Raw genomic sequence first — 14,641 nt, 5'->3', positions numbered from 1 at the left:
ATGAGACACCAATGAGGTGATGTCTGGCTTTTTATTAATTACCATAAGTAAATTAATAACGCATGCCAGGAACTAAAGTAGAAACATTGTCCTACTGGAAACCCTTGGGATAAGCCCAGGGACCACCAGCCGTCCAGGCCCTGTGTACTTTGAGAACTGGGGGGATAATGGGATTGGGCAACACCTTAGTGCCCCCCCCCCCCGCCCCCCGTCCCCACCAGCTCACACAGTTAACAGTTGTCTGGACAGATCCCGGCCTGTGTAATGCACATGGACTTGACCTGGAATCACCAAGAGGGTTCAGCCTCTGTTATGTTCACACCATTGGCTCTGAGCACAGGTTGATAAAGGAGGCACAATAGCCATAAATGGTATTTGCCTGCATCAAAGGCCCTTGGGCATGAACTTGTGAGGCTGCAGTGGGAGACAGCATAAGCTAATGGTTAAGAGTGTGGACTTGGGAGCAGGCATATTCCTCTGCTTGGATTTGTACCTCTGCCATTCACCAACTGTGTGGACTTAGACAAACCACTTAACCTGCCTGGGCCTCAGGCTCCTCATCTATAAAACAGAATGGGAGGTATGACTGGCTGGTTGGGAAGGTTTCTTGGGGAAGGCACCAACCACAGCTCAGATAAGAGGAGAACAAGTGGCCTGATCTGGAGTGAAGGCCCTGGGGTAGGTAGGTCAGTGACCAGCCACACCATAGCCTATTGGGGAATCAGATTCAAAAAGACCAAATGACAGCATGCTTTCTGAGCCCTGGTCCTCCTCTCACGATATTCCTTCTACCTACAGATGTACCGAGGGTTCACCAAGATGCCCCACGTGCAGTACATCCACACAGAAGCTTCCGAAAGTCTCTGTGGCCTTAAGCTGGAGGTCAACAAGTACCAGTACCTGCTGACAGGTAACAGCCAACTCTAGCATCTAGACCAGGGTTTGGCCAAAGTCCACTGTTCCTTCACTTAAGAAGGATGGAGTAGGAACAGTAAACCCAGCAGTGTCCTCAGGACTTTGGCCATGAGCCCACTGAATTGTACAGAGTATCTAGTGTTGAGTCCATCTTGCTTGACCAGAGCTGAGAGCTTGAGGTTCCTATAGTGAAGCTGGGTTTTAGCCTCAGCTCCACCACTGACCCTGGGGAGGAAATATCCTAGTTCTGCCTAGTGTTGCAATTTCTCAACTTTACTATAAGTAAAAAGAGATCGCCAGTACCTATTTCTCTCCACATCAGAGTCAAGTTACAGTAAAGAGTTGGTCTCGGTCCCAGTTCCAGTGCTTACTGAGTTTGGGATGTTCTACAAATCACTTGACCTCTCTGAGCTTCATTTTCCCCATTTGTTAAATAAGGATACAATTCGTTCGAAAAGGTGTTGGGGAGGTTGAAGTAAAATCATGGGACTGAAGAGTACTTAGCATAGTTCCTGGCCTGAGGAGGTTACTCAGTAGATATGAATTCTTTCTCTTCTGGCTGGGTTCTGGGCAAAACAACTCTCCCCTTGTCATCCCTTTCCTCCTCTAGGCCGTGTCTACGATGGCAAGATGTACACGGGACTGTGTAACTTCGTGGAGAGGTGGGACCAACTCACCCTCTCCCAGCGCAAGGGACTGAACTATCGGTATCACCTGGGTTGTAACTGCAAGGTAAGACCCATGGAGTGCAGGCAGGGGAAGTGCTGGCTCACAGCCCCAGAAACATAAGCTACTACAGTCCTGGGCCCTGGGCTGTTGGGCTGGGAAGGGTGTGCATGTCAGACCTGGGCAGAGGGGCAGGTCCGAGCAGGGGTGGTGAGGAATGCTGTACCCAGGCTGAGCAGAGGAGAGGAAAGAATGCCTTTCTACTGTAACCTGCCACCTCTGGGCTGCCCACTTGGCAGCTGCTGGGTCATGAGGGCTCTTCAGCATCCCTGGCTCCTCCCATGGCTCAAGGTTGTGGCAGGTACAGGATCCTTACACTGGCAGGTCCTGCCAGGCAGCCCCAAGTGGGCTCACCTGGGCAGATGACTCGCTGGTGGCTCCCACCCGAGGCAGGCAAGCTGGCACAGAACTGTTGATACCACTTGCTGCAGAGGGTCTCTTCAGTCTGGCCCAACTGCTTGACCCAAGCACAGGGCCAAGGCACACAGCCTTGCTGCTGTGGGGAGGAGTTGGGCCATTCTCTCAGTTATTCTCACAACAACTCTGTAAAATGAGGATAATAGTAATTAAAACTACTACAGTTTTAATTAAATAGTTTTAATTACTCTTTTCCCCATTTGCAGATGAGGAAACAGAGGCCCAGAGAGCTTAAGAACCTATCCCTAAGTCACACAGCTCACTAAGTCTGATTTCCAGCCTAGGCCATCTGGACTCTACAGTTTATGCTTTTATCTTTCAAATTCCTCAATTCCCTACAACAGCTGGGAGCTCTCATACTTGCCTGTATGACCTGGGACAAGTTACTTAACTTCTCTGAGGTTCTATTTTTTTAATCTGTAAAAGGGAGATAAATCTGTCATGAGAATTAAAGAGAATAACATAGAAGCACTTAGAATGTCTGATGCAGTAAGTGCTCAATAAGTACTGGCAAGTGTTATTTGTATTATTTTCACTAAGGGAGAGATGTGGCTGGGCTCCACCTGCAGTGGTCCCAGGTCCCAGGTTCTGAACTGAGACTTGGGCAAACATCAGGCCTAGGTCTACCACAGCAGAGTCCACCAACCTTTGGTTGTTATCTAATTGCAGATTAAATCCTGCTACTACCTGCCTTGCTTTGTGACTTCCAAGAATGAGTGTCTCTGGACCGATATGCTCTCCAATTTCGGCTATCCTGGCTACCAGTCCAAACACTATGCCTGCATCCGGCAGAAGAGTGGCTACTGCAGCTGGTACCGAGGATGGGCCCCCCCGGACAAAAGCATCATCAATGCCACAGACCCCTGAGTGCCAGACCCTGCCCCACCTCACTTCCCTCCCTTCCCACTGAGCTTCCCTCGGACACTAACTCTTCCCAGATGATGACAATGAAATTAGTGCCTGTTTTCTTGCAAATTTAGCACTTCGAACACTTAAAGAAAAATCTATGCTGTTATATGGAGTTTATTTGGAATCATCCTCCTGGCCCCACCCTTCCCCTTCTTTTTGGTTTTGACATCACCCATTCTACCCGGGAATTTTTGGTGCCATACCAGAAAGAATGAGGAATGTATACTCCTCTTCTTCGTGATAATATAATCTATATTTTTTTAGGAAAACAAAAATCAAAAAACTACCCCATTTGGGCATTGAAATATCTACCCCTCTTTCTTCTTCCCCACCTCACCATCTCCCAGACCCTCCTCCCTTTGCCTTTCTCTTCCCCCTTCCCCAGCACATAAAGGACACAGACAAGGAAGCTGCTGAAAAAGCAACTGTTTCAAATCAGTCAAGGGCAACAAGCAGATAGACTCAAGGTACGCAGAAGATCTTATACACCAAGGAGATGCTACTGCATGTCCCTACCAGACTATGTCTGTCTGTGTCTGCACATGAGAGTGAGGGAGGGAAGGAAGAAACTGCAAGAGGGTCTGGATGATGGAGCACACACACAATTCCCCCAGCGCAGCGATGCTTGGTTTGACCAGGAGTTTCTGAGTCTGGAGCAAACAGCCAGGCCAGAATAACAGAACTTTCTTAGTTGGTGAAGACTTAAACATCTGCCTGAGGTCAGGAGGCAATTTGCCTGCCTTGTACAAAAGCTCAGGTGAAAGACTGAGATGAATGTCTTTCCTCTCCCTGCCTCCCACAAGATTTCCTCCTGGAAAACTCTTTTGTAGATTTGGCCAGGAGCTTGCCTTTATGTAAATTGGAGAAATACACACACAAGTACACTATCCACAGATATAGCCAAGTAGATTTGGGTAGAGAATACTATTTCCAAAGTAGTGTTTAGCTCACTTAGGGGGATGTGTTTGCATACACATTTGCATATACCCACGCGGGGACATAAGCTAATTTTTTTACAGGACACAGAATTCTGTTCAATGCTGTTAAATACGCCAATAGTTTAATCTCTTCTATTTTGTTGTCGTTGCTTGTTTGAAGAAAATCATGACATTCCAAGTTGACTTTTTTTTTCATTTTAATTAAAATTTGAAATTCTGAGCACCCTCAGCATCCCTCTAATTGGGGTCATCTGACCTCTGTCCCTCTCCTTTTCTCCTGCTTCATGTTCGGGGGCCTTCATTTAACTGCCTTACTGGCTTGGCTCAGATGGGAGATGAGAATTAGTGTGGGTCAGGGGCCTGGGCACAGGAAAGAAAGCTGCAGTGTCCTGCCTTGGTTCGACAGCCACTTTTCCTAGGTTTGGGGACAACTTGCTCCTCTTCCTCCAGTTCACACTGATGGGTGAATGCCACCTCCTGAGGTCTTCACCTCATGGAATTAAAATTGGTGGTTACTGAGAAAGCCTGACTCTGCAATCGGCTATAGGGTTTTTGCTGTTTTTTGAAATAAAACTATAATATGAATTCTCCAATTAAATAAAGTTATTTTAAATTTTAGTGTTGAAAGTGAGATGCCAAGAGTAGGTGATAACGTATATTTTACAGAATTGGGGCTGACAGGGTGGTTATATTTAACATGATTGCTCTGTCTCTTTTTTCAGATTATGAGTATTTACCCTCTATTAGTATTTGTATCTTCAGTCCATTTCACTTTAGGAAACAGAGCTGCCAATTGAAACAGGAGAAAAAAAAAAAAAGAAGAAGCAGACAACACATTGTAATGTCTCACAAACATACACACAAATGCCCAGGCAAGGTGTTTGGCAGAACCCCAGAGCAGGAAGGCAGTGTAGGCATCCAGTTTCCTTGGGATCGATTCCATTACCTAGTACTTTTCACCTTCATGGGTGTGATATATGGCATGCAGGAAATGGGGAGCTTTGTCCTTTCAATGGGGCAGTGTGAGCAGAAGGAGGTGAGGTCAGCAGGCCAGTGGTTTTTAAGGGGTGAGCCCCAGACTTAGTGTTTTAAGAGTTTCTTTATTTCAACTTCAACTTCAAAGTCCTGCAAGGTGGAACCCCTGACCCAGCCTGCACAGGTGCCCTCCCACTATTGGACATCAGCGTGACCTCCACGAGGCATTTGGCCGTTCTTGGTCCCTGGTGGGGTCACCTCCAGTCATACAAGGAAGGACTTGGAGTGAGGTCTGAACGTGTCACTGGAAGTTTCCCTGCAGAAAAGTTGGTGGAACCACAGTCCCATCTGCCAGGTCCTGGCAAGGAGAACAGCAGGTCCTGGGCAAAGAAGGGTCCTTTGCAAAGCAATGTTGTCAGAGGGCGGTTTTTGAGCTTTCTATAAGCTATAGCTTTGTTTATTTCACCTGTTCACTTACTGTATAATTTAAAGTCATTTATGTAGCTAAGACACTTCCGTATTTCATTCATATCGTGAACATTTTATTTTGCTAAATCTTATGTCATGTGTAGGTTGTAATATGTGTACATTGTGTTTAAGAGAAAAAAAAAATGAAACCCACATGCCGCCATTTTCCTGAATCAAATTCTACATGGAATGGAGGGTAAATACTTCTGCTGTGCAGGCAGCTAGACTGGCAAATTGGGTAAACTAGAAGGAACTAGCACTTGAGATTTCCTCCAGCCTCCTCCCTATTGGCATCCTAGTGACTCCTGGAGTAGGAAGGAGGAGAGAAGAAATAGCAAGTATATTCACATCCTAGCTCTATATCGACTGGCCCTAGGCAGTCTACTGGTCATTCCCATTCCTTTTTCCCCCTCGTTCGTTTGCCCACCCCATTGGGAAGCCATGATTTCTCCTAAAAATCCACGGCTATGAGAGCTATGATTCCAAGACCGCTTGGCCTCCTCTGGCGATCTCTTCTGCCTCCCTACCCAAGCTCTCACCTCTCAGGCCAGTGTTCCATCTGGCTGGGAGGATGATACTGGAAGACTCCTGTGCTTTACCCTTACCCAACCCCAGACCCTACATCATGGTGGTCAAACTATGGCTCATGAGCATCATTTTCCATACTATGGTTCTTGAGCAATTAAAGAAACAAATGACATACTGGAACAGTTCAGTCTCAGAGCTTTATCACAGAGACACTGTGATCCCCAGGAGACAGTACCCTCCCCTGCCCCTGCCCTTCATGTGCTTGCCGATCAACAATATGGATTACCCCAAAATGACACCCAAGTGTTGGCTCCTGGCTGCTAAAGTAAAAATATCACTAAAATGGTTTTACACAAGTAAAAACACTTTAAAAATCTGAGAGTAAAAGCAAAACAAAATGGGGGGGGGGGTTTGGGGAGGCAGACATCAACAACTTCTAAACTGACTCTTGGGAGGCATGAGGAGGACTCATCCCCAAGGGGAGGGGCTTTGTAGATTCTCCCATGCCCCTACCATCCTCCTTAGCCGGTCTGCTGTCCTGAGACCCAGAAGTGATGGAGAGAAACCAACCAGAGAAAACCCTGTCTGGAAGGAATGTATTTGTTGCTAAATTTTGTAGCACTGTTTACAGTTTTCCTCCATGTTATTTATGAATTTTATATTCCGTGAATGTATATTGTCTTGTAATGTTGCAAATTGTTCACTTTTTATAGTTTGTCCTTTATTCTAAACAGTAAAGTGGTTTTATTTCTATCACATACCTGCAGTCTCTTGCCTCCTTGTGTCCTGACTGCCATTGGGGGTTATAGAGACCACAGAGGGCCTTGAAAGCCAGTCAGTCCTGCCTGCCTAGGTTCCTGGCCTAGAACTCCCCTCCCTCCACTCACTTCTACAGCGTGGACCCTCCAGTACTTTCACCAGGCAGGAACATTTCCAGGAGAGGCATCCTAGATTTTCCTCCTGGCTGCTAATCCAGCCCTGACCTTGGTCCCTGATTTTATGGCCAGGGTTCTCCTGAGTTCTGTGGAATCTGGATCTCTATCTAATTACCTATTAGTGGTACAGGTATTCCCAGACTGGGGCCCTGACTTGGCCTTCTCTGTTTTCTTCCTAAGAATCTCAACCCAGTGGGAGTAGGAGGGGGAGGCTAAAACAGCAGTCCTTGATGCCAAATGCCTGCCTGAAAATCCGAGTATGGCTTGGCCTAGTTGGGGATGCCAGGAACTCACTAGAGCAGTGAACCCCCCCCCAGAACTTACAGCTGGGCCTGTCACCCTCAGTGGGTTGGGTTGGCTTCAGACCCCTCACTCAACTTTTATCCCATTGTTGACAATGTTCCAGAGCATAGCTTTTGTTCCTATTTTAAAGATACTCTACTTTGAGCACCTATCATATGCCAGGCACAGCACCCTATGTATATGAGCACATTAAATCTCAACAACCCAATGAGGTATTTCCACTATAATCCATGGTTTTCAGCTGAGGAAGCTGAGGCCCACCAAGACCCAAGACCTACTAAGTAGGCAGATCCAGCATTCAAACTCAGCCTGGTTTGATGATAAACCCTGAATTTTCTCCACTGTGTTCTCATTTCATTGGAACATGCTGGGTTCCACAAGCCCTTCTTATTCCAACCAGCATATCTTGGATTCAGTGACTCTCACTAGATCAGATATAAGGGAAAGCTAATTAATCAGATATGCCTCTGCTTGACTAGACTATCCCCCACCTGGAGACACCTATCAGTGTCTCCAAACAGAATTGTCCAGCTCAGCAGCCCGAGCTTGGGAGTCCACATACAGGCTGTCATCCCCCAGCTGGGATTATCGGATACTCTGTTAACCTTCCTGTTCCCCAAGACTCACAATCCTTGCAAGGCATGCATGGGGCCATGGCCCTACATTCCTTTGACCCATTTAAGAAGACCACTGACCATGCAAGCAGGCATGTCACAAGCTATTTCCAGCTGCCCAGAACTCTTTCACACAACTCCTTCTGGTTGTAAGATGGAGAGCTCTCCACCCCATCCAAAAAGACTCCGAGTGGGAGACAATCCCACATATGCCAAACTAGGCTCCAACCACTTCCCAGAGACAACCTTGGGTATGTTCAAAAGTTGGAATGCAAAGAGTACACACAAGGAAACTTCCTTTCGATGATCAATGCAAACAAAATACTATTGCTTTTATTAAAATAAGAATTGGAGCCCTGAGGTCCCTCTCAGGGCTCAAGTGAAATAACATCCTACCTTTGAAACATCTTTCACCTTTACTAACAACCTTTGGTTCCAACATGCCAGCTTAAGTTGTCTCCTGATCTTCTGAACATGCCCGAGGAGTGCTGTCCATCTTTGCCATTTGCTTTACTGCCTGAAATTTCACCTGAAGACCTGATTCTCCCTAGGAAAGCCAGGTATTCCTACAGGATGTCATGGCTCTACCTTAGAGTCCAAGTGCTCAGGGAAAAGCCCCTGAGCCCACCTCCTCCATTCAAACAGATAGAGAACATGGACATCAGTGTTTGCTCCATATCACAAAAATAAGCAAAGTTAAAAAAAAAAAAAAAAGAGGCACTCACCATTGGCTTATGGTTGGGGAAAAACGTTTGCTCCACAAGCGGGAACTTCTCAGGACCCAGAGAATGGAAGATCTTAATGAGCTGAGAGAACTAGGACAGAATACAAGAGAACATTGGTCAACCAATGTTACCCAGTATGGTGAAACCTCCCCCTTGATCCCAGGCCTCAAGCATCTGTCTGTTCTGAGCTAAGATCCAGTAGTTGTCCCAAGCCTATGGGATAGAGGCCAGAGTCCTTTGCTGAACATTCATCCTCTCCACCATCTGCCTGCACCAACCCCTCCATTCCTGCCAGGCCTACTAAGTTCAGCTCAACCACATTTAATAAGCACTTACTCTACTCTCAGCATTTCACACAAGCACAACCTGCTGACCTTCATGCCATGTCACCTGCCTGCAATGCCCTTCTTTTTTGAGACACATATTGTGTAGTAATTTATGGTGTAGATTCTGGGTTCAAATCCTCTACCACTTACTAGCTGAATGACCTGGGAAGTCACTTCAGGTTTCTGAGCTTCAGTTTCCCCATTTGAAAATGGAGAAAACAAGAGATCCAACCTCACAGGATTGTTGTAAGGATTAAATATACAGTGTATTAAAAGCAGGGCCTGGTCCGTAGGTATACTCGAATATTGAATAGTATTAGTAGTAAGCTTTTCTCTGCTTTTACAACCCCACTTGTTTCCAACAGCATGAGCTGCATCCCTTCCACACTGTGCTCCCCCACTTCAGCACTATCTTCTTTTGCCACAGAGATAGCTACTGTCCCCAGGACTAAGGGGTAAGCTCCTAAAAGGCAGGCCTCAGACTTACAGTCTCCTCCCCACCCCACTCAACATCTCTGGGAGCTCGCTCTGTGCCCAGCACTGAGCTTTAACACTGGGGCAGCATGCTGAACGTGCGGACCAGGCCTAGGAGAAAGACAGTCTGTGGGCAGATGATTGAGATAATAATGTCTTTCTAGAGGGATGCAAGGGGGATGTGGGATTTGGAAGAGGGCAGAGTGTGGCGAGGATGACACCCTAAAGCAGATGACAAAAGAGAAAGAAGAAGGGTACTCCAAGCGTGCAGTGAATCTACTGTGCACTGGAGACACTCGGTGGCTGCTGTGGCAGTGGCCCTCAACATGAGGGACAGTGAGAGAGGAGGCTGGAGAGTGATCCATCACAGACCACCAGGAGCCTTAAAGTCTGGACAAAGAACTGAGAATTCACCCAAAGGCAAAAGGAAGCTGCTGGTGGATATATGCAGGGAAGAGCAAGGTAGATTCTGTGCAGGAAGAAGGAATAAGCCGCAATGTGCACCCTAACGTGGATGCCCAATGGCTGGAAGAGGAGATAAGTCTTCTGCCAGATTGACTTAGAGGTTAACTCAATACTAAGAGCTCACACAGAGAGAACAGGTAACTTGGGAACTTCCTGCATCAGGCCAGGATTGGTCTGGAAACTCTTGGCCTGCAGCTGTGTTGCAACATGGTGTCAGCTTAGTGGGTTTGAGGGACCTCAGAAATATGGGAAATGACGGAGGGTACCTCATTTTACAGATAAGGAAACTGAAGTCCAGAGAAGGAGAGGAATTCCATGATCAAGAATATGAGTTTTGGCGATGCCCAGCTCCACGACTTTCCACCAGCTACATAAGCCTCAGTTTCCTCATCTGTACAATGGAGAAATTAGAAATACCTACTCATCAGGGTGGTTTGAGGATTAAATATAATATTCATGGTAAGGGCTCAGCACAGCATAGTTAGTGCTAATAAATGGTAGCTGCTACCATCACCATGACTATGTGGACAAACAAGTAGGGAGAGCTAATACTACCTAGGACCTTCCTGGGACAGTGGTACTTGAATCTGAGATGTTGTAGGCCTAAAAGGTCAGTTAGGACAGAATGAGGAGACCAGAGCCATGGTAATAGTGGTTAAAGACTATCCATATCTATTAAACTAATGCATGTATGCATTCAGTAAATATTGAGTGCCAACTCTGCAGAGATCTCATTCCTAACAACAGGGACAGTAACAGTTGTCACCATTTACTGAGTGTGAACTTAATATCATCCACCATTCTAGGCACCTTATATGTATTAACTCATAACCCTACTAGGAAGGCCCTATTTTATCATCCTTTTACAAATATGGAAAATAAACTCAGAGAGGTCAAGCAAGTTGCTCAAGGCTGCACAGCTTATAAATGGAGGAGCCTGGACCTAGGCAGTCTGGCTCCAGAGCCCATGTTCTCAACCACTGCCCTACCACCAGAAAACCATGCAGAGAGACAACAAAAGAAGAGATGAGATGGCTAAGAGCTTCACACATCATATTCTACATACCCCAACCTCTACATCTGTCTTTCCCTTTTCTGCTTTGTTTTCCCCTTGACCCTTTTCATATGTCATATTATGTATCTGGCATGTTTATTAACATACTGCATGTGGCCTTGCTCACTAGAATGTAAGATTCAGGGTTTTGGTCTGATTTGCCCACTGCCATGTTCCTAGGACTTAGAACAATCCCTAGAACACAGTAAGTACTCAATAAATATTTTTGCATGAATGGATTACTTCAAGTAGGGGAGCTGGATAATACAGATGAATGGATAAATATATCATTCTATGTGGAGATAAGTATTTGGGGGAAAAAATAAAGTAGGGTAAGACATTTGAGAGTAGTCGAGGAGTGAAGGAGTTATATGCTAAGAAAAACCTTTCTTCAGGTAACATCTGGATGTAAACTCAAATCAAATGAACGAATATGAAACTAATGAATAAAAGTGAGTGGGGAATCAAGCCTTACAGGTTGGAGAGAGTTGACTTCAAGTTCCATTTTCACCCCTCCCTGGCTCCCTGACCCTGGGGAGTTCCTTAACGGCTCTTAAGCCAATCTTCCTTCTCTGTAGAGTAATGACGCTCACTTCACATGATAGCAATAGCGTGAGCACCAGGCAGCACAGTTTTGTAGTACATAGTAAGTGCTCGATACACAGTGCCAACTTTAACAAAACTAGCTATATGCTCAAATATTAGTAAGAGCAATAGGGTACCCCCTTACCACTAATATTATTATAATAATAATAGTATTAATATAATAATAATAATAACACTGTATCATAATATCTGTTGGGTAATAATTATAAGAAGGGATTTGGGATCCAAGTTGTTTATTCAGTTGCTTTAAAAAGACTCCTTTCATTACTGGGCCACCATGCTGGGGAATGTGTCCACTTGAGGGCTGGGAGGCCGGCCACTGCCTCCCCTTCCTTCTGGGTCAGCCTGGCCCGGCACCTACCACCCAGGGCTTGCTGCAAAAGTTGTAGATGGAGTAGAGGGAGTTGATGGCGGGCAACCCTCCGTACTGGAGACCGATAACCAGGCTGCGGTAGTCTTCACCCAGGGCCATGCTGTAGGCATGCTGGCGGACAAGGATGAAGTCCGGCTTGAAGGATCTGCCAAGAGAGGGGCCGAAAGCAGTGTTACATACGTTACATTGATGGAAAAATCAAGGCATCAAGCCATAGCCTGCTGAGGATAGCACCTCAGTTTAGAATGGGGATGGGGTGGGAGAGTGTGGATGAGGAAGATCAGGTGCAAACACACAGCAACTACAAAGTAAAAGGACTGAAAACAACTCACACTTTTTCATTTATTTTTTAGGCTGCTTTCTAAATTTTCTACATTGAACAAATATTTCATCTGAATCAGAAAAAAATGTATCAAACAGTTCAGTGAATATACTGTGATTTTACTAGGCACTGTAGTGGATGCTCATGTTACTAAGTCCTCACAATGGCCTTAGGATGTGGGTATTGCAGCCATCAGCTCCATCTTACAGATGCACACCCTGAGGCTCAGAAAGATCAGGTCACTTGCTCAAAAAGACACACTGAAAGTAGGTGGCAGGGCCAATCTGTGTAGCCGCACAGCCCTGGCTCTCAACGACAGTGTAGCGTGGTTTCCTTCTGTGTATTTAAAATGTGTCTTGTCCTTTCAAGTAGCAGCCTCTGGAAAGCAGCAAGAGGACTAATGAGATGGCTGAGAACACACCAGGCTCTCTGCTAGGTCCCTCTGGAGAGAAGATCCTGATTAATGTTCACATGCAAATGTGGGTAAGGTTGGGATTATTTCTCCATTTTACAGATGGGGGGGGACACTTCAGGTCAGAGAAGTCGGGAACTTCCCCAAGTCACAAAGCTGGGAAGCAGGAGAGCCATGTTTGAACTCAGGTCATCTGGCTCCAAGTCCAAACACTTTTCCCTCCCTCACGCAGCTTCAGGTAGATTCACAGGCTGTTTTATTCACACTGCCAAGGGTCCACCTGTTTCTGGATTCCTCACTTCTAAGACCCACAAGAAAATCAGACTCATAGTAGATAGGTGGTTTACACTCAAAATGGTGTGATCCATTTGGCCCATCCAGAGTCAGACATTTGGCTTCAAAGAAACTACATCTCTTTAAAATAGTTCAAATTCAAATTAAAATAACTCTCAAAGGGAAAGGACTTGTCCCCAGTGAAGACAGAGGAAAGAGTGCACTGCAAATGTAGCTGCTTCTCAAATCACTCTAAACTTGGGCCTCATGGTGCCCCCAGGGGCTGGAGCCCAGGAGCAGGAGCGTAACAAGGACATGTTGAAAGAATGAATGATGTACATAAACATCACCCTTTCGTTCCCAAAGGAAAGGGCAAGGGACTCCCCGGCTAAGTTGTAACTGGCCCTGAGGGTGGCCATGTGGATGGTGACATCTGGGTGTGGGTGGCATTGTGCTCATGGAAGCAATCAATTATGTCACTGTGGTTAGGATTAGGGTTGGGTTAGAAGCTTGGAAATACCATGCCTACATCCTCATTGCCTTCTTAGGGAGGAATCAGTACCACTAGTGCATTTTACAGATGTGGAACTGGAGCCCTGTAGCCAGGCAGTGACGTGGCCCAGGTCACCCAGCAAAACCATGGCATGGTAGGAGGTCTACCCACTTCCCTGCTCTCCTCCTGCCTTTGCACTCCACTTTCCTGGGTCTTACAGCAACAGAAGGAAGGGAGGAAAGAAGGGGGCACGTGTATCTCTAATAGGGACCTGATGACAAGAGGGAGCACTGACTTACAACCATTTTCTACTTTTATCTGATTTTTAAAATAGCATATGGAGGAGAAGCCAAGATGGCAGAGTAGAGAGATTCACAGCTCGCCCTCTCCCACAAATACACCAAGAGTCACATCTACAAACCCGCTGAATCACACGGAACACCTACTGAACTCTGGCAGAGTGTCATTTTGAAATACAGGAAGATTCTCACAAAATCCAAGAAACAACAAGTTTATACTGTATAGCACAGGGAACTATATTCAATATCTTCTGGTAACTTAAGGTGAAAGAGAATATGAAAACAAAAATACATATGCTCCTATATGACTGAAGTATTGTGCTATATACCAGAAATTGACACAACATTGTAAACTGACTATACTTGAATAAAAACATATTTTAAAAAAATAATAATAAAATAAAACAACATATGTTCACTGTGCAAAAAAAAAAAAAAAACCCTTGGAAAACACAAAGAAGTAAACAATATTACCTGGAATTCTCAACTCAGAAAATCCTAAAACTTTTCTATGTATTCCTATATATATAGTGATCCAATAATCTATTTTAATGTATCTAATATGCATTCATATTGATAAATGATTTCATGCTTTCTATTATGATTTTTCTGTTTTCCACATATTATAGTGTATCTTCCCTACCAAAAGATCTTCAAAAATACCATTTCTAATGGCTACCTAATAGTGCACTGAATGGATATACCATACATATTAAGCCAACCAATCACCTTCTATTATCAAGTAGGCTATTTCCAATGTTTCACACATGCACATCTTTGCACACATATCAACCTCTTCACTTGAAACTATTTCATACTGTAAGATAGATTCTAAGAAGTGGGATTGCTAGGTTAAAGGGTATGAACTTTTTTTTAAAGATGCTCAAACAGTACCCCTTCTTAAAGATGCACATCACTGTTACTACATCTCACTACAGCCTCACCAGCACAGCAGATTTTAAAAATGTTTTTCAATTTGATAAGCCACTTTTCCCAAAGAATACCCTGCATCCCATTGCTATTTTAGTTTGCATTTCTCTGATTTTAGTGAGATTGAGTACTTTTATTAACCATATGCTTTTTCTTCTCTG

The 14,641-nt window shown here is 45.1% G+C and overlaps 2 protein-coding genes across 2 annotated transcripts in view; one reads left to right on the top strand and one right to left on the bottom strand.

The window, feature by feature from the left end:
* Positions 1–6,634, top strand: part of TIMP3 (TIMP metallopeptidase inhibitor 3) — a 56,245-nt gene extending 49,611 nt beyond the window's left edge. The window contains exons 3-5 of the mRNA XM_010970481.3: positions 799–910; positions 1,526–1,647; positions 2,728–6,634. Coding sequence (XP_010968783.1) covers positions 799–910; positions 1,526–1,647; positions 2,728–2,925 — 432 coding nt within the window. The 3' untranslated portion in view covers positions 2,926–6,634. The remainder of the gene's footprint in view (positions 1–798; positions 911–1,525; positions 1,648–2,727) is intronic.
* SYN3 (synapsin III) overlaps positions 1–14,641 on the bottom strand; it is a 447,670-nt gene that overhangs the window by 291,436 nt on the left and 141,593 nt on the right. The window contains exons 5-6 of the mRNA XM_074375107.1: positions 11,740–11,896; positions 8,454–8,543 (exon numbers count right to left, since the gene is read on the bottom strand). Of these exons, the coding sequence (XP_074231208.1) occupies positions 8,454–8,543; positions 11,740–11,896 (247 nt within the window). The remainder of the gene's footprint in view (positions 1–8,453; positions 8,544–11,739; positions 11,897–14,641) is intronic.

The sequence above is a fragment of the Camelus bactrianus genome, chromosome 12 (assembly GCF_048773025.1).
Source record: "Camelus bactrianus isolate YW-2024 breed Bactrian camel chromosome 12, ASM4877302v1, whole genome shotgun sequence".
Classification (NCBI taxonomy): Eukaryota; Metazoa; Chordata; class Mammalia; order Artiodactyla; family Camelidae; genus Camelus; species Camelus bactrianus.
Note: the sequence above shows the minus strand (reverse complement) of the source record. Positions and strands in the feature narration are given on the sequence as shown.